This window comes from Cyprinus carpio, chromosome A24, assembly GCF_018340385.1.
Source record: "Cyprinus carpio isolate SPL01 chromosome A24, ASM1834038v1, whole genome shotgun sequence".
Classification (NCBI taxonomy): Eukaryota; Metazoa; Chordata; class Actinopteri; order Cypriniformes; family Cyprinidae; genus Cyprinus; species Cyprinus carpio.
In genome coordinates this window covers 17259185-17284572 of record NC_056595.1, presented here as the reverse complement: position 1 = coordinate 17284572, position 25388 = coordinate 17259185, and the positions used below count along the sequence as shown (strand labels likewise).

General features: G+C 38.3%; 2 protein-coding genes across 2 annotated transcripts in view; one reads left to right on the top strand and one right to left on the bottom strand.

Moving 5' to 3' along the window:
- The window catches only part of phldb2b (pleckstrin homology-like domain, family B, member 2b), a 31519-nt gene extending 20985 nt beyond the window's left edge, over nt 1-10534 (top strand). The window contains exons 12-19 of the mRNA XM_042714441.1: nt 844-987; nt 1553-1658; nt 3927-4125; nt 6473-6563; nt 6897-7043; nt 7354-7573; nt 7667-7752; nt 9182-10534. Of these exons, the coding sequence (XP_042570375.1) occupies nt 844-987; nt 1553-1658; nt 3927-4125; nt 6473-6563; nt 6897-7043; nt 7354-7573; nt 7667-7752; nt 9182-9322 (1134 nt within the window). The 3' untranslated portion in view covers nt 9323-10534. The remainder of the gene's footprint in view (nt 1-843; nt 988-1552; nt 1659-3926; nt 4126-6472; nt 6564-6896; nt 7044-7353; nt 7574-7666; nt 7753-9181) is intronic.
- Nucleotides 10535-19844: 9310 nt separating this feature from the next.
- Nucleotides 19845-23727, bottom strand: amer2 (APC membrane recruitment protein 2). The gene has a single exon (XM_042714439.1). The coding sequence runs from the start codon at nt 23237-23239 to the stop codon at nt 21269-21271; it is 1971 nt and encodes a 656-aa protein (XP_042570373.1). The 5' UTR covers nt 23240-23727; the 3' UTR covers nt 19845-21268.
- Nucleotides 23728-25388: the final 1661 nt, after the last annotated feature.

Here is a 25388-nt window from a genome sequence, read left to right as displayed (position 1 = left end):
TCCGAAGGGGTTCATATGTTACATACATACAAGATACCCCAGCCCCCCCTCCCCAATAAGTCCTATTAATAATAATAATTGATTAATCAGGATTATACTAATTTATTATCACATTCAAGTTAAATGGGAGTACCATTTCTGTGTCTTTTTCATGTATTTTTTAAATTATTTAATACTATTAATAATAATAATTATTAATATTATTATAATTATTATCATTATTTAATTACCCTTTCTCTTTTATTTTTTAATTAGATGTCATATTATGCTACTATATAATAATAATAATAATAATAATATTTATATAATTTAATAAAATAATAAATATTAATAATTTTTAAATAATTTAATATTAATACTATATATATTATTTTGTTGTTTTATATTAATTTCCCTCTTAGATTTTTTTCAATTTAAGAGGTAATTTCATATTACTATCTTGGTGTTAGTAGTTTAGTGTAAAACATGAAGGCAACTTCAGTATTTCATTATATGACCCCTTTAAACAAACTAGCTTATCAGCCCATCTACTTCTAGCATTCTTATTTTCTGATTTTCTCTTTTCCTTTCTTTGCCAAAGCACTCTCTCTCTTCCTGTCCACTGTCCTCCTCTATCCCTTCTTCCTCTTTTACTGCATGTTCTCATCCCAATCCTAAACCTCCCTCTGCCTACTGGCCTGAAGACATGGTCACCTTCCTCAACCCTTCTTCTCTTCCTCCTACTCCTCTACCTGCCAAAAAACAGCACCATTACAGACAGGTAAACCTTGCGAGTATGTATGTATGTATGGTGTAAGTGCAATTATTAGAGACATTTCTTACCTTTAACCTTCTGTTCCTCAGCATTTCCGCACCCTAGAAGAAAGGAAGCGGTACGGTAAGGAAGGCGGAGCTCATCTGAGCGACACTCTTCCTCGGAAGAAGACCCTGCCCACCATAACCCCACAGTTCACCTGTGCCACCCTGGGCCGTAACATACCTTCTAAAGTAAGAATCAATTACACATTTACATAGAAGTCACTAATGTGCATTTTATGACATTTATATACATTATGACATTTATTGATATATATTTGTCCTAGCATGCTTTACAATGTTTTATTAAAAATATATCTGTAAATGTTGCTGTTTATTATTAAATTATATTATTTTGGTGCATTGATACATATAATTCTTCCTGAATTTTTTTTATGTATTTTTCTGTTTTATTTCTAGCTCATTTAAATATCTTCTTCATTAATAATATAATATAATATAATATAATATAATATAATATAATATAATATAATATAATATAATATAATATACTATTGTCAAAAAATGTAAACATCTAAAAAAAAATTAAACACCACAATACTATAATATTATAAATAAATAAATAAATTAAAACATTAAATAAGCAAAAATAAACAAAATTAATCAAAAGTTACAATAAATGTTACAAAATTTTACATTAATAATTTTCCAAAAACCTTCTTCCTGACCTCAAACTTTTGAACGACAGTGTCTGTATGAAGTAAAAGCTCACTCTAACATCACCCCCTGTGTTTAGTCCCATCCACCTTTAGCTCAAAGCTCCAGCTGTGGGAGTGTGTTGAACCGAGCCCTTGCCATCTCCCCTAAAGAGACACACATGGATACACACCGCCTGCTCAAAGGTAGGGCTCTCCACCTCAAACACACAGTTTAAAATATGCAGTCTTATTATGTAGCATTACATCATGCACATCAAAAGTGATGCTTCATAAGTCATACATTCTCTATCCTGCAGGCAAATCTAAGAAAGGTACAGTAGTCTTCCTACAGTAGTCTCAATGTGCCTGTAAGATCATTTCCATTCAAATAACGTCAAAGTCTCTTAGCGTGTCCTCTCTGGCATAGAATGTCCTCCTTTGGGAGACATTCATTGCTTGGTGACTGGCTGATATCAACCCCACTCTTGTTGCTTTTAATGTGTCTGGACTCTCTGAAATGGAGAAACCTGTAGTGTTTCTTTAAACTTATTCACTCACCAACTCACCATTATCCTTCTAACTGTACTATTATAAATCTCTTAATAAATAAAAAAATATGGCTGCTATTTTAAACACATTACAAAAGCATGAGATGATTTAATTTATACAATGGTGTGATGTTATTCTAGTAATTCAGTCCTGCATGATGAGGTGTGTCTGTAGTCATTTGTTTTTGTTGTATTTTTATTCATAGACTTTAATTATGTCGTCACCCTGCTGTTTATGGTCTAGAGAGCTGATGGTGGGTGTTTATGGGTATTTTGACAGGAATGAGGCATGGCTTCTATTAAATTCCTCAAAGTTCCTCTGCAGAATATGAAGTTTAGGTGCAGTCACATTAGTGAAATTTTAGCAAAATTATGCAGGCAAAAAAGGTCAATTGTATGTTGTCAGTAGTGTATAGATGTATGAAGCACAGCTCACACAGAATCACCTTCAATCCGAACAGCTTTCCAATAGAAACATGATGACTCTGTGTGATCAACCTGAAACCACTGCGAAATCTGCCTAGGGAAGTCTTTAACCCTCAAGTGAATTTTCCTATCGAGTAGATTACTGTTCAGATGCCTGCAGAGCAGCCAATCAAGACCAATTAAAGTATTACCAAGCATGCAACAACACCGTGGTCACTCATGGTTTTAGCAGTTGTTTGTGTAGTAACTCTGTAACCATTGCCACATTAAGGCTCTCGACCATCAAAACAAGCAAATCAAGACCAATTAAAATGAGTCTACTTATAAGGACTTGATGTCCTCCAATAAGAAGCATTTATCCCATCTGGGTGGAAACTTTAAGCATTTATTTATTTGTTTTGTGAAGATAGTGAAAGAATGTTGGGAAGATGAAGGACAGGAAAGGCTTCCATTATATTTTCAACAAATTTCTGTGTTCTTTTCAACCTCATCAGCTTGTTTGTGAACATTTTCTTTTTAATTCCACAAAATCTATATTAAAATAATATCTTTTATAACAAGGCTTATGTGAGCATTATGAGTTTACTGTTGTAGATGAAAAGCTTGAATGTATTGTCAGATGTTTTATCTGAAGGTTCCCTTGGGTAGGATCATCAGAGAGGCGGGTCTCTGCTTTTTCTCGATGTGGTTGATGTTATCAAAGTTGTAGTGAAGTCAAGTCTCATATCCACTGAGCTAATTCTAGCACTACTAGTTGTTCTGGCAACAAGTTAAACAGTCTATCTCCAGGATACAGCTCCTAAATCGATATTAAGCTCAAATATATGGATCCATCTCTTTGTTATTGACTTGTGGCTGAAGAAGGGTGTCATTAGTTTCATACAAACAATTCAATTAATACAAACAATGCATTCTGTCACATACACTACCATTCAAAAGTCTGGCTTCAGAAAGATTTTGTGTTTTTTAAAGTTTCTTTTGTTCACCTAAGCTGCATGTATTTATTTGATCAAAACAAAGAAATATAGTGAAATTATTACCATTTAAAATGTTTCAACTGTTTTCATCTTAATTGATTGTAAAATGCAACAAAATCACTCCATTTTAAAGCTGAATTTTCAGCATCATAAATCAATCTTTCATTATCACATGATCAATCACAAATTCACTCACTTTTGAACAGAAGCTCAAGTACTCATTGCTCACTTTTGAACAGTAGTGTATGTTGTCAGGATAATATTGCACGGTGGCTGGTCTTTGTGAGCACAGTAAAGGGCCCCAGGGCGCCCCGAGCAGTGCCTTGCCAGAGGAAACTGAGCTGGGCAGCAAGAATGGAGAATCTGCTCCTGGGAGTGATGCTGCACTCTCAGGTAAAGCTGAGAGAGCCCTGAAAACAGACAGGAAGACTCATGTGGTGCTTGATAATAAACAGTGTTATTTAATAGTGTTCATTATTGCTAAATCCATGTTTTCTTTGAATGGTTGGCATATTTCTCAGGGCACAGTCAGCAGCACATTGGCGAGGAGCACCGAACGAGGTTAAGTGATCTCGGTGGCCGCTCATCCTCACAAACCAACGTCTACCTAGACTCTTTTGGTTACCAAGATAACGGCCGTGCCTTTGATACACTGAGTGTGGACAGCTCAGACAGCATGGAAACCAGCATTTCTGCCTGTTCGCCCGACAACTTCTCCAGGTGAGGGATTTATTTTTTTTCCACTGATTCTATCTGGGTCTGACAAAAACTTTTTGGTGGCATCTGGGGATTTTTGGAAAAATTATTTATGTGGTGTATAAACTTTCTTTTAAAAGTTTCAGTATGCTTTATTTTATTTATTTTTTAAGGTTTTTTTTTTCAGCAAGGATGCTGGATTTTTTATTCATCAAAGAATCCTGAATAAAAATCACTTTCCACAAAATTATTAAGCAGCACAACTTTTTTTCAAAATTGATAATAATAATAACTATTTCTTTAGCACCAAATGCATATTAGAATGATTTTTAAGGGATTATGTGACACTTGAGTAATGGCTGTTGAAAATTCAGCTTTGCTATCACAAAAATAAATTACATTTCAAAATATATTAAAACAGATATTTTAAATAGTATAATTTCACAATATTACTGTTCTTATAGTATTTTTGATCAAGTAAATGCAGCCTCAGTGAGTCTAAGAGACTTATTCAAAAACAAAAAATGTTACCCCAAACTATTTAATGGTGGTTTAAATTTAATTATAAAGAAAAAAAATGTATATAAAGAGTATTTATATTATATAAAAACAGTAGAAAACTATTGTATGTCCCCACTTAGATTCAAACCGTAGTGTGTTTCTCCAGATCTACAGATGGATCATATAAACCCATGACACATACCATTTCTTTGTAATTGAAAACATTTCCACAACTCCTATTGTAGTTCAAGCCAAGAGTTCTGTCTGGTGTACAATGAATGAAATATTGAGAACAAGGGCAACGTGTGAGGAAAGAACAGAAAGAAAGACAGAGCAACTGAAATCCAGGAACCATATTTGAATGCTCTGCTGACTGGTTTCATGTAGGTTACCATAAACCTCAAGTCTGTTTGAAAGTGACTAGTTGAAGACCTTAGTGAAAAGACTTTGACAGATGAGACCACATGAGGTCATTACTCAGAGCGATGTGTGTTTTGGCTTTATGAGTGTGTTTTTTTCTGTATGAAACCGATGTAATTTGAGTGGTTTGCTTGAATAATGTGAGTTCTGATGTAATTTGAGTAGTTTGCTTGAATAATGTGAGTTCTGAGGGGCCTGAGAAGGACCGTTGGTACCCCCTCCTCTGCTCCAGGGATGGATCCACTCAGGTTACAGCAGGAACAGTTAGAGGAAACAGATTCAGGGTTTCTTCCCCCCAGTTTGAATGTAATCAGCCGCAGAGCGCGGGTTCAGGCTGTTCTTGGGTCTTTGTGCGTTATGTTCCACTTCTCTCTACTGGTTCATTGGGTTCTAAATCAGGAATGACCTCTGTACATCTCCGGCATCACTGGTAAGATACCATAAAGATGAAAGAACTGATTGATGAAGGACATGAGAGGAATACAGTGTGTGAAGAGGAATGGAAAATATGGAAACAAGGAAGACAAATTACAAAACCATTCCATTATATTAAACAACCAAGAAAAAAATTAACAAAAAGTTGTGAATTAACCAACAAGGAACCAAAAAAAAGCTTTCTTAAGCAAAGATTCCTTTTTTATGCTTTAAGAACCAGAAAGATGACTACTTCATGCATGCACAGGCATCTTGTTAATAATTGACAGCTGTCAGATTCCATAACTAAATCAGTCGATTTCAGCTTTAGATTCATAAATGCGAAACTAATTAAACTTAAACTTTGCCTTGTTCTTTTGTAGTTTGCAAGAACTGCTGTAGCCGTTTTTGTTTTTTTTCGTCTAACCATCAGTAGCCAACTTTACAACTCCTATGTGTTGATTCTTATGCATATCTACAGAAAATTATGCGTTTTGATTGCCATGATGATGGCACTGCATTTTGTTCTTTTGTAGTTTGCAAGAACTGCTGTAGCCGTTGTCCATTATCAGTTAACAAGAACTGCTGTAGCCGTTGTCCATTTACAGATGGAGGAATGTGTATTGAAATAGAAGTAATAAAAAAAAAGTTGGAATTTTACAGGTGGAGGTTTTAGGGATGATATTGAGGAGCCAAATAGGTTTTAGGGGGAAATTTGAAGTTTTACTGAAAGGAGGGGCTGGTCAGATCTATTCCACGTGTTCTTTTTGAAGTCTAAATGGAAAGCATCAGACGTCAGACTGTGGGCCGCACTCTCAAGCTCTCTATGCCTGGACTGTTAATGTGTTCCAGTGCTGACCAGCTTTATTGGTTCCTTCTGTGTTCTCCAGCAGATATACAGACATGCCAGTGCACATACGACACTTAAAAAATAAAAATTATGTGCCTTCTTATAACTAATTTTAACATGATTTTTCCACAGCACCAACACCTAAAATAAAACCAAAATCAATAACACTTTTTTTTTTTTCTGCAGCGCCAGCACCTCCAATGTTTCCAAGATGGAGGAGATGGAACGTCTTCTCCGGGAGGCTCAGGCAGAGAAGCACCAGCTCCTGGAACACAGGGTAATGAAACGGCCACACAAACCTGCCACTTCATACTAGAGCTGGCATCAGTTTCACAATCCAGTCTTTCAGCACACCATAAAACCAAATTATCCCCATTTGGCTGCATGGATATTAAACCGTGAGCTTGTTTGCTCTGTTAGAAGTTTCTCGGTGAACCATAAACGGCAACCAATTTGGCTTGAAATGCAGGAACGCTGTGGGAAACGAGTCGTTCTTCCTGTTTCTGATGTCATTCATGGGAGTTTATGCTAAACTGAGAGTACTAATTGTGTGCAGCTTTAAAAAGCAACTTGTTTTGGTACAGAACAGTGTCATTTGTATGTGTCTCAGGAAAGAGAGATGGAGAATAAGAGCAGGGCTCTTGAAGAGGAGAGGAGACGGCGAGAAGAGCTAGAAAAACGGTTGCAGGAAGAAACCAGCAGGAGGCAGAAACTCATCGAGAGAGAGGTGAAACTTCGTGAGAAACAGAGAGCACAGGTGAGTTCTGTGCTAAGACATGCATCGCTATAATTAGTGCTCATATTTAGGTTAGAGATTTGAACAAACACCTAACTTTAAGTCATAACTTTGTTTTTTAACTTGCCTCGTAACGTCAGGCATGATTGAAACCTAAAACCACATAAGAATATGCTTACACACATAGCAACATACTAAAACACTCAGAACAGATTATCAACCACATAACACACTAGAAACTGCATGGAAACATGCTAAAACACACATCTACTTTTAGATTGATTTATGGACAAATACTTAATGTTCTATACTGTATGTGACCCTGCCACAGTCTCGTCCCCTCACACGCTACCTACCTGTAAGAAAGGACGACTTCGACCTTCGTGGCCACATCGACTCAGCCGGCCACAACACAGAGACTTGTTACCACGTCTCCATAACAGAGAAAACCTGCAGGGGCTTCCTCGTCAAAATGGGCGGCAAAATCAGAACCTGGAAGAAGCGCTGGTTTGTCTTCGACCGTAACCGCAGGACACTGAGCTACTATGCAGGTGATTTTTCCCTTCACTTCACCTATTCACTCATGAAGTTGGTGGATTGAAATGATATCAGTATTGATTTTTGTACTTTTTGTACGGTTTCAGATAAACATGAGGCCAAACTGAAAGGAGTGATTTATTTCCAGGCCATAGAGGAAGTATATTACGACCACTTAAAGAGCGCCCACAAGGTACTTTTCCTCTGCAACTAATAATTATCAAGATAATAAGCATTATATACAGTATTTTTTAGCTTTTATTAAGTAATAAATTAAAATAATTTAAATATTTAATTATAACAATTTAAATATTTTAATGTTAATTTTAATGTCAATTCAGATTTAGCTTTTTAACATTTTTTTTTTCATAATAACATTATTTTGATTTTATAATTTATTGACATTAATTATTAATAACATGTAATTTATTAAACATTTAAAATAATTAATAACAGGTAACATTTGCCCATGACATTTATTATGAAAAAAAAAAACATCTCTATAAATATTTTTTCTATAAATGGCTACTGTTCAGTATGGAAGCCCATTTCTGCCACTAAATAAAAAATAAAACAAGGCAATTGTGACTTTTCTCAGAATTGCGAGTTCATATCTCGCAATTCTGACTTTATAACTAGCGCTGCACGATTAATCACATGTGACTGTCATGCATGTCTCGTCAGTAAAGCCTGTTCTGTGATTAATACTAAATGTCCATCACCTGCTTTCAAATGGAGTGGCACTTACTACACAGAGCCGTAGTTCTCTGACAAGCTATTCAATATCGCGTCATAGTCTCAGATGAATCGCATTCGTATATGAACGCGATATTGCGTAGCTTGTCAGCTGTAACAGAACAGAACAGAACTGGCTTTACTGACAAGACACGCATGACAATCACATGTGATTAATTGTGCAGCCCTATTTAGAACTCGCAATTGTGAGAAAAAAGAAAGTCAGAATTGCGAGATATAAACTTGCAATTGCGAGAAAAAATCTCAGGAATGACAATATAAAAATCGCAATACAAACTCAACAAAACACAAATTTAAAAATAAATAACTATTACGTGAAAATAAAATCAGAATTGTGAGTTATACACACAAATCATAAAAAAAAAAAATCTGAATTATGAGTTTATATCTTGCAATTCTGAGAAAAAAAGTCAGAATTGTGAGATAAAAAGTCGCAATAACTCAGTGGAAGAAACAGGCTTCCATAGTTCAGTGATGCTTTACTGACTTACAAAATAAATTTAAAGTCTGTAATAAGATGATTATTGTTATTTAGTAATTATTAAACAAGAATTAAAGAATAAAGTTTCATTTTTGTCCAATCCTGCGCCTGGAGGGCAACTGTCCTGTAGATTTTAGCTCCAACCCCAATTAAAAACACCTGAACCAGCTAATCAAAGTCTTGTTAGTCATGCTAGACCAGGGTTCTTCAAATCTTGCCCTGGAGGGCCAATACACTGCAGAGTTTAGCTCCAAGTTAAAGTTAAACTCTGCAGGACACTGGCCCTCCAGGACCAAGAGTGGACACCCCTGTTTTAATGTTGCAGTGCTGCCCCCTAAAGGGCAAACTGTAATCTTACCCCTCCCTCTCTCCTTTTTTCTCTCAGAGTCCAAACCCTTCACTCACCTTCAGTGTAAAGACTCATGACCGCGTATACTACATGGTGGCGCCCTCTCCAGAAGCTATGAGAATATGGATGGACGTTATCGTAACGGGGGCAGAGGGCTACACTCAGTTCATGATTTAGATGTTCTCTGCCAGCAGAGAAGGAATAATATGTGCAGTGTGTGGAATTAAAAACCACCGGACTTGATCTGCCGTCTTTCACATGCTGGTTTCAGTATTGATTCCCCCAAACGCTGGACTGCTCTTATTATTTTTGCGTTTGTATCTGTTTTTCGATTTGAATCCACAGTATTGAAACTATATGTATATGCAACATGAACTTTTACTTGTTGGCCCAGATGATGGAATGGAGCACATACCCTATAACTTTATGTAAATGTTTGTGCATATGTCTTTTGGAATTTCGTCTGTCTGATTGTGTGAAGAGAAAAAGACTTGTTAAATGATATTCAGTGCCAATGGTGCCACTTTGTGTGTGGTCTGTTTGCTACCTTGTGTACAGGGCCTCAGGGACACACACATTATAATATAAACAGCTGTCAGCTGTTCTGCCAAAGATGAAATGCACACTGACCACACGCTATAGAGTTTATGTATAGATGCGTGTGTTGGTGTTTACCAGTGCCTTCAGTTCTATATTATACTGATGCCTTTATACTCAACATTCAGATTAATCAAAGGTGCCATAAGACACGCATTTGTGTCTATTTTAACACTACAGTTATTTCGAAACACTTCCGAAACACCTAAAGCTGCTTGCCATTCAGGTATTACACAGATTCTAAAGGACAGAGCATCCTGTTTTGTATTATACTACACAAAGACAAGGTTTTTTGTATGTTTTATAATACTTGATCATTTTATCATAATGCATATGTAGCATTTGATTTTTTTATGAACCGTATTTAATGCTGTTGGCCCTTTTTAGGCTATCATGACTTGTATATGTTTTGACGTCATCAGAAAACAAGATGAAAAAAATTATCCTTATAATTAAGCTTCAGGTTAAGCCAGTACTACAACACAACGTGTCCTTAATTTCCGGTTTGTGTTTATACAATTTTGTGTTAGTACGATTTTATTAGTACAAGTCCAATCAGACTGAATTTCAAGTGTAATTTCATTATCACCAGCAGGGGGCGACAGCCACCAGAGACATTTACACGTGCTGAACAAGTTAGCCTTATAAGCTTTCATCTGTGAATTAGCCAGTAGTTTGTTTTAAATATTGTTAATACTCATTTGAGATGTATATTTATACTTTTGTTTACCATGCATGCACCTTTATTGTTGCATACCACAAAATAAAGCAGATGTATTATATTGTCTGTGATCTCTGTCTAATGTACTTGATGACCTTGGTAAACCTTTGATTATGTACTGTGAGTATAGCAGTCCATGTAGACATATTACCTCGTTTCCCGCAGGCAAACAAGACACACTGGACAGAAATCAAATTAAGGATTTGAGTAATAACAAGATGGTGAGTAGATTAGTCAGTTTGTTTAGGATTACTGCATAGATTGAGTGTTCTTCCAGGTCTGATAACTCGCTTCGCTCTCCCAAAGATGCTATATAAACATACGTTCTGCAAATTCTAATATTTACATGCACATTATCATTTCAGCCTAAACATCCTCCAAGCAGGCGTGTGCGTGAGTATCGAGCCCTGCAGGCCTGCTCTAATTTTTCATGCACAGCCTTGTTAGGATGTGAATGCTGGGTTTTAGGTTGTCTGACATCATCCTAGCTATGATTAATGTCCTATATTTGGTTTCCATTTGTGGGAATACCGCCCTTGTCCTTCTTTTTGAGCGAATACAGTGTGCACAAGATTCTCCCACGAGGAGGTGCAAACTCGATTTCTCAGTTCCCATTAAAAACCGTGTTTTCAGAAAGGTGTTTGGGCTGAGGTGTTCCCACTAAAACATCCTGTCTCCATCTCTACGTACTTTGAGTAGTCCATCATCTCCTCTTTCATTTGCCCCAATTTCTCCCTCCCGTTGTTTTATCAAAATTTATTTCATAGCTCTCCCTGCAGTGAGATGCATGTGGACACACTTGTGTGCCCTCACTTCTGGCATGATCATTTTAATGAATTGAATGCATCCTAATATATTAGAGGGGGAAGGAGCAATTGGACCCCACGTTGTCAAGCGTCGGCCTGTCTGTTTGAGGATAATTGATGCTGGAGAGATTCTCGCTCAAATGCACTTACTCGGTGACGTATGTCCTCAAAGAATACATTACACATGTCATTTTCCTTAGGGTTGATCCCGAGGGATTATACACACACATTCATACTCACCAACTACATTATTCCTAAAAACACAACTCCACCAAATGAAACAAATACCCACACAAAAATATTAAGTGTGTAATTGATGCACGCTTCAGCATCTCTGTAAAAGTAGTAGGCCATCTGGGTTTTTTTCGCTTTATTTTTTGCAGACATTACAAATTTGTGGACATAAATACTCATTTCACATTGTTTCTTGTCTATTACGTTAGTATTCATGTTCAGAAATAGAGCTGTACTTGAAATGCCTCACTGAGTACATAATGTATCAGAATTCAATTATTAATTAATTTCTCAGCAAGCCTCACTTTAAAGACTTGATGCATCCCAAATCGCATACGTATGCAGTATTCTATGACATTTTGTAGTATAAATAGTGCAAGCAGTGCACTCACACTGCACTTTAAACAGCCGGATGATGCACTTACAATCGAAAAAACAAAGGCCTTGTCCTAAATCGCACACTAAACCCTCACGGTCTTCCACCCTGTCCAAATGGCACACTTCATGTGCACTTGCAGTCTTGCAGACTTACACTGGCCGCCGTGTGCAATTTCCGTTTAGTCCATGAGACCATAGGGTGTCCAATTCATCATTTATATCAATTCATCAAATATAAATGCATCATCATCATTCATCATTTGCACTTTTAGCAGGGTGCTCGTGAGCACCCCCCTTTGCAGCTGCAATGCGCCCTCGATGTACACTTCTGCCGAGCCTGCATTGAGGCGAGCTCCGCAGCAGACTTCTACCCAACAGTCAAAGCGGCATTATGTCCGGCATCAGCTTTTCAAAGTATACTTTGATTGATAGCATGCACTAACACATAACACAGACACAAGAAACAAACAAACTATAAACCTCAGACATCATACATTCAATTTCCAACCTCAACCCACAAGCGAAACAATCTAAATATTTTTTTGTTGTGCGCATTTAAACTAGAGTTGAGAGTATGTGTTAACCCCCTCTCTCAAGAGCTCATCACTGCGACATGATGATTAAACTTACATCACATGTAATGTACACATATGCCATACGCTTAAAAACCGACTTATACTTTGGGCTTCCAAAAAGCTTTTTTAAAGAAAGAGGTAAACTCTTAGATACTTCCCTTATTAACTTATTTCAAAAGGATTCCAATACAGTAAACAAAACTGCTCATCAAACCATTTCACAAGGTTTTTGTGATCAGATACTTAAATCTTGCTAGTTGACATATTTATACAGTAGCTGGTTACTAGAATCATAAAGCAATTGAATGGCACAGACATTTAAAGGTACTTCTATTGCCTGCTTGAGTATTGGAGTTTGTTACCTCTATAGTAACGCAAGAACACATGCTATGTGTGAACAACAAAACCACACACTTGCTAGCATTTGCATTTGCATTTGCATACTTATTTGACTATGTTCTTGAACGTCAGGATGGACACTGACAGCTTTGTGAGCACTTGAAATGACATCATTCCTGAGCCTCTGACTTTCACACAAATCATAAATATTTAATCTGGCTTTTTTAGTTAATGGAAGAAAGCACATTACGCTTTAGCGGGTGAAATTACAGGTTAGAGACCTGCGCTTTGTAATGACTCAATGTCACAGGCGTCACAGCTGCTGTTTTGTGACTGCCTTGTCTACTAACTTGAGGCAGATCATCAGCAAGTGAACTTGACCTCAAGCTTTTGTTTGTGAAGCAGCCGTTTCAGGGGTTTGACTCAGTGGGGGAGGGACTACAGTTAGTAAATGTATGTGTAGATGGAGTGTAATTTAGCCCCACCTTTGTTTTTTTTTTTATGTTTTCATGGTGGTCCGCATATATGGTGGGGGGCCCAGCTGGTGTCCAGCTGCAGTGTCAAATAAGCCTTTCCCTGTCCTGACCTGAATGCGACCATGAAATCGTGGCCTAGAGAGTCGTACTTGTAACCCAAAGGTCTGGGGTTTGAGTCTCAGTACCAACACGGATTGTAGGTGGGGGGAGTGATCCCCCAATACCATGACTGAGGTGAGAGTCTTGAGCAAGCCATCGAACCCCCAACTGCTTCCCGGGTGCCACACTAAAAATGGCTGCCCACTGCTCCGGGTGTGTGCTCACAGTGTGTGTATGTGTGTGTATTCACTACTCACTGCTGTGTGTGTGCACTTGGATGGGTGAAATGCACAGCACATATTCTGAGTATGAGACACCGAACTTGGCTACACGTCACGTCACTTTGATTGTGTTTGACTGGTGTCTGCTGAGTGGGTCTTTTCTGTAGAGAAAGTGATTAAGCACATGCAACACCAGCAGACAAGCAGCATCGTTCCCTCAAAAACACTCATAAAGCTGTGTTCACACCACAAGCCAAAGAACAAAATTCATATAATAAATATATAGGAAGAGACACCTCTATACCGATGGAGGATGTGAAATTGACATAAAGATATCAGCCTATTTGGTACTGGTGTCCTGGTAGTTCGGACTAGGAATGGTTGACTCAGGGGAACACTCCACCCGTTTTTGAAATAGGGCTTATTCACATTCTTTCCTACATTTAGATAGGTGGGCAAATGCATTTTTGTGTCAGTGCATGCATTGTTTTAGTTTGACTGGGTCGGCGTTAGCTTAGCTTAGCACAATGAATGGAATCCTTTGTTGCCAGCTAGCATGGCCTGAGTAAAAGTGATCAAAAAAAAAAAAAAAACCCCACCTAATTACTTCTTGTGGCCTGCGTATTCACAACGAGTACAAATAGCGATCCAGATTAACACTAGGCGATTTCCTAGGCAGATATTGGACTTGGGACTATATTATGGGGAAGCACAGGCGAAACACTGCTGCTTAGGCGAAGCACTGCTACTTCGGCGCAGAGATATCACGCAACACATGAAATCCCACGACTTCCGTCAACATACCGGCGTGAATAGTAACTGCCTGGCTATTTTTCCTTACAGTACACGAATGGCGATGAACATGGCTGATTTTGAGATAGACGAAGAGGGTGACTTCTCAGACAGTCAAGAACCAGAACCATACCTATTTGAACCAGAGTTTACAGAAGACGAGCTGCGTGCTTTGGAAATAGAACGACAGGAGGAGGAGGTTGCGATCGCTCAACAGCCTGAGGACGTGAGGATGAGAGCCAACATGAACTGGTGGTGTGAATGTGGGGGAATATGCCAACATATGCACACCGGTATGTTGACGGAAGTCGTGGGATTTCATGTGTTGCGTGATATCTCTGCGCCGAAGTAGCAGTGCTTCGCCTAAGCAGCAGTGCTTCACCTGTGCTTCCCCATAATATAGTCCCAAGTCAATATCTGCCTAGGAAATCGCCTAGTGTTAATCTGGATCGCTATTTGTACTCGTTGTGAATACGCAGGCCACAAGAAGTAATTAGGTGGGGTTTTTTTTAATTTTTTGATCACTTTTACTCAGGCCATGCTAGCTTGCAACAAAGGATTCCATTCATTGTGCTAAGCTAAGCTAACGCCGACCCAGTCAAACTAAAACAATGCATGCACTGACACAAAAATGCATTTGCCCACCTATCTAAATGTAGGAAATAATGTGAATAAGCCCTATTTCAAAAAACGGTGGAGAGTTCCTTTAAAAGTAATTTCAACCTATTTGGTACTGGTGTCCTGGTAGTTTGGACTTGGAATGGTTGACTCAGGAATGCAAATGTCCGTGGACAGGAGGACACACTCGTTCATTCTGCAAATAGATACAACAACAGCGTACTTGATAACTCAGCTAGTTTTGACATTAAGTGCTTACTCTGCTTATCCTTATTGTAATGTATATTCACAATATAATAAGTGTAGACTAAATGTCTGCATGTTTCTTTCTTCTAAATAACGAGAAGATATCATCCAGTCAGATTCAAGGACCGTAACTAACTGTGTGTATATTTTTGCTGTCAACTATCAATGTCACATATGAAGGAGAAAAAAAAATATTTTACCAAACAGTATGAACGAATAGGTTATAGTTTTATGATCCCTTCTAACTTTTGTTTCTTGAGATCAAGTCTCCATGTCAGTGGCAGTGATAGGAAACACAATGCTGAGCAATCATGACTGAATTACTGTTCCATGGTTCATTTATATTCATTGAACCATGAACAGGGATCCATCAGTGACACTACTGAGGGTTCTTTTGTCAAAGGAACATCACATTAATGTCAGCAATGGTGCCTGCTAAATTGACGGTTCAGCACAAATAGGTTGGAGATTAATTGTTTCCTGCCCTTTCTCTCTCTCTTTCCAGAACGAAGGATTTAACAATGTTAAGTTGACATGGCAGATGAGGCTAATTGATAGCATATTGATTAGATGGATTTTGTTAAATTTATCCTCCTCAGGAGGCTCCTCCTCATCTTCATGCTTGACTTCAGACTGCACTTGAGTGACTGTGGTGTATATTAGCATCTCACACCACAGACAAGACAAAATTCACAACACTTTTCACTTGCAAACTCTTTGAAAAATGTCACTTTGTTCCTCTTGTTTCAGAAATGGAGGCTCAGATAGAATGAATTATACATGGACAGTTTTTGATGTGTATTTATTATTGATGCTGATGGAAGCCTGGGAAGAAAAAAAATAGCTGTAAGCAAATGACATCATCCATTGAGTAGAGAATGTCAGAGTTAGTGTAAAAATGAAGAAATATGAACAACACAGTCAACCAGAAAATATTGTTTTCAAATCATGAAACTAAAGAGTAACTAAAGGGTGTGATATTCTAACAAGGTTGCAGCAAATGAAAGAGTGCGAGTGTGAGAAATGAGATTTGAGTCTCCTAAGTGTGTACGAATTTGCACAAACTCACATTGCACCATTCTCACTCCAATCAGTGTCCTCAAAACTCTCCGTGAGCCACCCATACCCCCCGCCCCCTGGCCCCACCTCCACCTCTCATTGGATGACCTACTGAGGTTACCATGGAGATTTGTGTAGTAGGGCAAGCGTGTGAAATGAAGGGTGCAGATTTTGAATGGCCAAACCCCCTGTGTTATAATTTCATATGCACGCAGACACACATTTCTGATCACGCAATCCTAGTATGTATGCAGTGATGCAGCCACATCTCAGTTAGTTTCTTCTTCTTGTTTCTTCCTGGTGGCCCAAAGCATGATCTGATCTTTATTGAGAAGTGATCTTTTCACAAAAACACAACAAATAAAAAAAAAAAAAAAAAACTTTTTTTTGTTTGTTTGTTTAAGACATGTTTGTTGAGTGATGCAATTTTCATTTAGCATGCTATATATATATATATATAAATTCCAGAAAATCTACCTGGATTCAACTTGACATCCAGTGATCACCATGCATTTATATTGTATGTAAGTAAACCTGTGTTCCACAGGGGAGGAGATTTTTTATTAAACATGAGGCTGAGATCAGTTAAAATAAAATCAAATAGATTGACCAAATATACACACAATAAATTTAACTTATTAAAGATACAAATAATATTCTTTGGAAGAAACCACTTGGGCCATTCATTTAACTTATTAAAGATACAAATAATGTTCTTTGGAAGAAACCACTTGGCTTGAAAATCAGGAATTTCCTCTGTGTGACACTTTTAGCAAGGAAACATAACGGAAAAGGGGAGAAAGAGAGGAAGCAGAGAAAGCGAAAGATATTAGATGTCTATGTTTACTCCGTATCAGGTTATCTGTCAACTAAAAGCAGTTAAACAGGAAAAACAGGGAGCGTTTCACTCACAGCACTTCAAGTACAAAACAAAAGTTCAGTCTAGGACAGCAAGAAAACCCTTGAGAAGTTTTCAAGCAACCACTTCCAGTTTCCCCTGGAAATGAAGGAAAGAGTGTTTCTGAGAAAAGAGGGGCGTGAGTGAGACCGTCCATGGACTTTTAACTCGAGCTGTTCAGAGGATAACCCCTAAATGACCAATGTATATACATTAATTATTTAGCTTTTATGATCATATCATGACCAAAACATACCACAAACTTATTGCATTTCTCACCTCTTATACACCTCTTAGAGCCTTTGACATTTTGGGTTTACATCAGACAATCCCCCTCTCAGTCTTGAAATACAGCACTCTTTCTCTCCCTCTCTTTCACTTGTTTGTATAAATGCACTCTTATGTATCTTCTCTCTGTTCACTGTAATCAAATTCAATACAATTCCACCCAAGCAAAGCCCCTTCTAAATAGACCCCTTGCTTACACTCACTCCATAACAGTTTTTTGTCTTCACTTCCTCTCTCTCTCTTCTACCCCTCTCTCACACTAGCACATGCAAAACAAAAGCCACAGGATACAGGATACAAGCACATGGAAAAAGGAGATGCCATAACTACACTGTTATGTGGGCAAAAGCAACATGTACAGTAATGCACAGATATTTCATTATACAATAGTACATTTTTAACAATATTTATAGCCATTTTACCCATACAATGTACATATTTGTCTGTTTGTGATCAAAATAAGTAATTTAAAAAAAAATACTATAAACTACTGTTAAGAAAATCAATAAAATATAATCAAAATCAATCAAATATAAACACAAAAATATAAAAAAACACAAATATATACAAAAATGACAATAATATGACATGTTTCTTAATCACTTCCACAAAAATATAAAATAGCACAATTGTTTTCAACATTGACAATAATATGACATGTTTCTTAATCACCAGTTCAGCATATTGGAATGATTTCTGAAGGATCATGTGGATCAAAAGACTCGGAGTAATGGCTGCTAAAAATTCATCTTTGCCATGAAAGGAATAAATTAATTTAAATTAAAATAAAAGAAAAGACTATATTAAATTGAAATATACATTTTAAAATACGTTAATACTGTATAGATTCGAAAAAGAAAAGGTTATATTAAATTGCAATGATATTTCAGAATATTGCAATTTTACAGATTTTTAGATCAAATAATTGCAGCCTTGGAGAGCCTAAGAGACTTCCGAACACTCAAGGTATACCATGAGCAAGATTGCTGAATTACCACACTAATTATTCTGCCTCTGGCCCTAGTTTTGGAACAGATTCTGAGCTTATTAAACAGGCCCTCTAAGCCCCTGCAGGTGTCAAACCGAGGATAGAGCCCTGGGGTATCCCATCCGGCTCCAAGGTACGATGAGAGCTAATGAGAATATGAGCTAAGGGATCATCAGGTTAAGCCACCCCCTTCCGTCAGCCACATGCTAACTGTCTTACTGAGCAGTGATATGCCAACACATCATGTCCCAACCACCAGTATGTAGCTTATTGTAGACCTGCTGTCAATGTTTACAATGCATTTTTTTTCCACTGTAAACACTGTTTTACCATGTTTTTTGGGCATTCCACCATACCATAGTATTCATTGAAGCACACATACCACAGTTAAAATGTGGTATATGAATATAAAATATCACAGTATACCAAAGTACCATGGTTTTACCATCACTGTAGTATAGTAGTGCCAGTGTTTTTGTAAATAAACCATGTCTCTCTCCCTTTGACCCTGTTCTCTCTCTCTCTCTCTCTCATTCACAGAATCAGGTCTTTTAAAACTAGGCCATCCAACCATTAGTCACACATACACAATCAGTCATCTCTGCATATGCAAACAGCAGTAAAGTCTAATTTTCTGCTATTATACACACAGAGAGAGATAAAACACATTTTTAAAGGGTAAATCCAGCTGACCCAATTACAGCTCAGTCATGGCTAATGCTAACTAATTATTTAGACCATTGCAGTTAATAGATCTGCACACACAAACATACACAAACATACACACATTAAAGCAGTTTTCTCATGTGTATGGATGATATCAGAGGGTTATGGTGTTACATAAGGCTTTTACATAAGAAGCCACACTGCAGCAAGAGCTGCTCAGGAGTGAATGTTTTTTGCTGCACCCTTACTGTTGGGACTGCACCAAATCCCCCCTTCAGACACACACACACATACACTCACACACATCCATGTCTCTATCCACTTGGCCTTAATGAACAAGCACTAAATCGAGCATAGCTCTTTCTTATCTGTATTCACTCCACACACACTTCCTTCTTTCACCCTGACTCTCCCAAAACTACATCAATAACAGATCCATGAGAATGGAAGCCCATAATTCTCCCCGATAACCCTCAGTAAACACCTCCCTTTGTCAACCGGATTCACACCAACAGCTGAACCCAGACCTTTCTTCTTCCTTCCTAACGAATGGGATTTAAATCCCAGCAGACTGTTGCTGGCTGCAAAAAAAGACAACCATGATGCTCTTTACATCTTTGCGAATACAAAAGCTAACATCCAAGCTGCCCACATGGCCCTGTTTTGTGTGTGGAAAATTGCATGCATTCACACTTGAATATATGTCCACTTCCTGGATATACACAGAGAGTTGTTTTATTTATTAAATAAAGAACAATTTAAAGACAGACGTACAGTATATAAAAGAAAGAAGGCATGTCATGGGCCTTCTGAAGAGAAAAGTGTTTTACAGTTTACAAATAAAATGTCCTAGTGGTTAAGAAAAACAGAGTAAAAATTGTATTACTGACTGGTGGATCAAGCCAAATACTGCATAAAATCTATTTCTTAATCACTATTTTTCTTATAAAATGTTTTTATTTTTTATTTGTTTTAATTAAATGTCAATTTATGTTGCTTTAAGGTTATTTTTGTCATTTTTATACTGGAAAACTCAAAAAAAAAATACTGATTAAGAAGACAATTTCTGTAGTGATTGTTCACTTGAAAACTCTTCCTATGGAAGCCCAGTCCAAATCTTAGAGCCAAAGGATGATAACATCTCCAGAAGAATGGTCACATGAGGGAAGACAGTTAATTCATGATGAGCTTCTCCATATATCTCTCTCCTTTATTTATTGAGTAGTGAGCAGGCAAATTAAAACAGACCTTTGTGTGTAGTGATGTCATGCTACATTCAAAAATATCCAGCTCAATATGTCCAGGTTAGCGAGAGTAGTACAAATCACTGTGAAAAAGGAGGATACTCACAATCCGGGGATTTATTTTTTGCAAGTCATGTTTTCCAAAAGACAAAACAAGCAGTGCACACATATCCACAGTGAGGTCACAGGGAGGTCATTGTCCAATATAAAAGAGTAAGAAAAGTGAAGATTCAGTAAAAAGAATGTTTTACTTTTCATCAATATCAACAGGAAGTCAATTTGTGTGATACGAAAGTGTCTTGAACAAAAGGCTGTTCCCTGATCCAGTTTAAATGTACAAGACTCCACGCAGCTTTATTGTCTGAAGTGCTTGGTTTAATCTCACACAGTTCTCCGAATTCATTACATGTAAAATACTGGAGAGATAAAAGACTGCAGCTGCGTTTTACACAGTGCTTGTGGGATGACAAAGCAAGAAATTAGCACAGTTTCATTGATCCAATGGAAGGGAATGAGAAGCTTTGTGATATTTAACATTCTTCTTAGGATCAGCATTCTCACCTTATTATTTCTCTGTGAAAGTCTGGTGTAAAAAAAAACAAAAAAAAAAAAAACCTCAAGATAACATTATTATGAATGTCGTTTTACATATTGCAGTGCATTCTACAAAACTCTTAATTACATTAGGCTGTAATATGCGACACATAACGAAAATTAATTTTGAAGATATAAAAACACAGTAAAGATATAGTCCTCAGTAGATGGGTGAAATCAAAGAATTGTAAATTGATTGCTTTATATCAAAAAACATTGTGTTTTGGCCTAAAGCTCTTGTGATAGATTTGTATTGTCAAAAACATGATGGGCCTCCAAGCTCTCTACTTCCTGCTTTGAGAAGTGGGGGTGCTCTTGTTGCCGGAACGACGGACAGGAACCTTCGAAACAGGGATTCGAGTGCGTGGTGGGGCATCAGACTTTTTAGGAGGGGTGGTTAAAGTGGGGCTAAGATTGGAAGACAGTGCACCTTGGCTGGAAGAATGGGAAGGTGGTGTTTGCCTCACACTAATAGGGATCTTGGAATCTCGAGGTAGGCTGGTGCTGCCTTTCATGGAACGGAATGAGGAAGTGGCAGAAGACGAGCATTTCGGGGAAGGCAAGTTCATTTTTAGATCACTTGCAGATTTTGTTGGTGAATTCACGTCATCGTCTGAGCCAGCAGCGCTAGGGCTGTCGGGATCGTAGAGGTCATAAAGTGCATCTCCAGAGCAGCTATCCCTTAGCAAACCTTCCCGACATAGGAAGGTGCTATCCTCATCCTCTGGGCCAGGTGTGGGAGAATCCCAGTAGCCTTCATCACTTGGTGGGGCATCCTTGAGTTCTTTATCGACAGGGGGAGGTGAGGGAAGTGAGGGTTGCTGCTTTCCCATCTTGCTACCTCCACTCACAGGGATCTTACTGAGACCAAGCACCTTTACTTGAGGTGGCCTCTTCTCAAGGCGGGTTGGTGCATGATGCAAGACAGGCTCTGCACGTCGTAGGGCTGGGGAGTCTTCACCCTTCTGGGGCAACATATGCCATAGACCCTGCATGTCAGCATCATCAACCGCCTCTGGACTAGCCATTTCCTCCCCTCCACCCATGTAGGCAACAACTCCACTACCTTGTGGCTTTTTAGGGGCTGGACGTGGTCTTTGGTGGGCTGGCATGTAGCAAGAAGCATGGATAGATGTAATACTACTGACCTGAGGAGGAAGTGGAGGCTTGGCAGGAGAGCATCTCTCTGAATTTGTCCCCGCACCACTTAATCTGCGACCCATGCATCCCCCACTACTGCTACCGGTTCCACTGCTTGTGGCACTTCCCCCATTCCCAGAATCCTCCTCTGGATCAGCAATGATGTCACCACAGCCTGTTAAAGAATCAAAACTCTTTAGTGAAGTAACATCGGTGAACATGGAACATAGGCGATCCACAGATTGCTCAGATTGTGGTTCGTCTGTGCTGTGCTCCATTGGAGGGGTCAAAGCGCAGGTTGGAATAGAGGACAAGTTTGTCGAACTGCTGTGTTTATCATGTTGGAGCCCTTCTGTCTGGGCTCGGAGTGGAGAAGGAGATGGAGCTGGAGACTCCTCAGTGATTATATGCTGTTGTGAAAGAGGAGGACCAAAGTTACCACACTCCAATTCATTAGTACCCTGTAATTCCTGCACAGACATCGCCTTCCATTTCTCAGCTTCCCCTGGGAGAGGAGTCTCCTCAAACACTTGCGGCAGGGGCTCAAGAGTCAGTGTCATGTCCTTCTCCATTTTCACACTGCCGGAGCTAGAGGAAACTATAAGGTCTCCTTCCTTCACCTCCTTGGCCACCTCTAAGGAGTCCTCTTGAACCTGGGGCTTCCGCCGCCAACGCATGCTGCTAAAGAGCCCCTTAAGTCCTCGTCCTCGCCGTCCCACTGTAGTAGTTCCATCCCCTGCACGGCTGCTGCTCCGGCGCAGTAAAGAGAAGAAGCTGAAAGACTTGGTGATGGAGCTGCGGAGGGGGGCAGCGGACACACCATCTGGCGTGCCGGCGTGGAGCTGATCGCTACTGGCAGATTCCTCTTTCCGGTGGCTGTCAAGCTCTGAAGCAGTGTCCGTTATTAAGCCATCATGGGTTTTGCTCCTAACAAGCTCCAGCGTCTTGCCAGTGGCTTTACCGGTGGACTCCCCTTTGTTCTTGACAGAGAAGATGCTTGGCATGCTGCTGCCGGACTTACGCTTGCCGAACAGCTTGAAGGCGGCTTTGTTTAGCTTTCCTGGTGGCTGAGGATCACATGGAGGCGGTTCACTGCATTCGTTTTGAACCTCCATCTCTGCCACTATCTCTACTGCACCCTCTGTTTTTCTTTCTTTCTTCTTCTCCCTTTATTTTACCCTGTCTCTAACTGCTTCTTTCTTTTTCTTCTCCCTCTTCACTTCTATCCGCTGCCTTCGCTTGTTGGTGTTCTCCCTGCCTCGCTCTCTTTCTCTCTCACTGGTGGCTGTGCCTGACAGTCTCTATGGTAACTGGGAGGGTTAAGCAGCTTTCGTCAGTGCTGGAGGCGAGCCAGCACTTTTTTCTCCGCCCCCACATCTCACCCCCCCCGTACACACAAACACACCCTCATCCCCCAGCACTGCAAACATCACATATCCTTCTCCTCTTTCTTGCCTCAATTATTCTCTCTATCTCACTGAAGAGGTGTGATATGCATCTACATGCGGGCTGTGAAGAATGAGTGTATTGCTTTTTGACATCATGATTGTCGTCATGTGCATGTGAGTGCAACAGTGTACAAATATGTATGTGTGTGTATACATAATAGACAGAAAGTTTTTGCATTCTTTACTCATGTTTTTATGGGGGTCATAATGGAATTACATAACAACAAAGAACCATTTTTTAAAAAAAATCACATGGAACATACAAAGTACCATGGTTTTGAACATGTCCAGAAATGCTATAACAATTCAAGTGTGTTGGGGAAATAAAAGGAATGTGCACAAACCTCTAAGTATAAATGAAAATAAGCCACTGAAAATCCCCCTCAGATGAAAAGGCTCAAGAAAACATCCAAGTTGTGTGTAGCGTCTGTATTTAGGATTTAACCAAAAGCTGTTGATTAGAGAAATTGCAAGTATGAAGACATGAGGCAGATTAAGATAAATCACTCCCACCAATAATAAATAAATCAACAACAAAAAACACATGAATCTTGTTTAGAGAAATGGCTGATGAAATTTAAATGAGATTAGATCAGCTCACGCTGGTGGTCCTCACCTGTTTCAGGCCGTCTGGAGTGGTTGATCATATTCAACTTACCCCTTAATAACATGCAGTCCATCTGCCTCCAGCATATGGGCCCAGGGGGACTCCAGTTACCACACTCCTCCACTGTTACACAACACCAATTAGTTAGTCCAATTGTGTGCAATAGTAGCTAAACAACTGAAAGCTTTGGGGTTTTCTTTTTTTAGTGGTTTGAATATACACATCAGGGGTGACATTTGGTAAGAAACATTATATGTTATAAATATTATGGCAGAGCTAATAAACTGTGTTCCCATACCTTTTGACCAATGTATTTCAGTGACTTTCCCATAACTTATCTAGTCGTTCATATATAATGGATGAGGGTGGTGCAACCATTATAACTGAAGAGACAGGCCTCCCCTACTTTTTGTGAAATAATCCTTATTTGTCAAAGATTTCAACCACCATGAAAATAAGAATGAAGCAAAGGTCTCCAACAGACAGTCGCTTTGGCAGTAGAATGCATAAACTTGCAATTAGCAAGTGGTAATTTACTTAGCCCTCACCTTTCATTTAGGACTATGAGTGAAACTTACATCACCTAATTAATATTCATGATATGGATCTAAAAAAAAAAAAAAAAAAAAACTTTATATAGATTGCACCCACACACACACACAATTCTGTATATGAAATAAAGCAGATTTTAACTAAATACAAACATTCATGAAACATAAACTCAGTTCATGGTCTCATGAACTCAATTTTACCTAAATTTGCTCAATTCAAGAATCATGAACCAACAATAAACATTTTTGCAGCATTTATTAATAGTTAAATTATAAATAATATAAAAATTCATAAAATATTAAACATATTAACTAAATAAAATTAATAATTAATTCTAAAATCAAATATTAAATGTACTAAATAAAATTACATCAAATTATTGTTTGATATTCAAACTAAAATAAATACACATACTAAAAAAAAAAACAAACTAATACAAAAATATATTCTATTTACTATAAATAAATAAAAAATTCTGTGACTTATTTAAGATTCTAATAATTTCTAAGACTTTTCCAGGTCTACAAATCACAGGCCTAGAACACAAATCACAATTATAAATTTACATTTAGAGAATATTTACATATAACAACTCTGAAACAAAGTGCATAATAATAATACCTATATCTTTATTTATTTGAAACCCTCCCAATACAT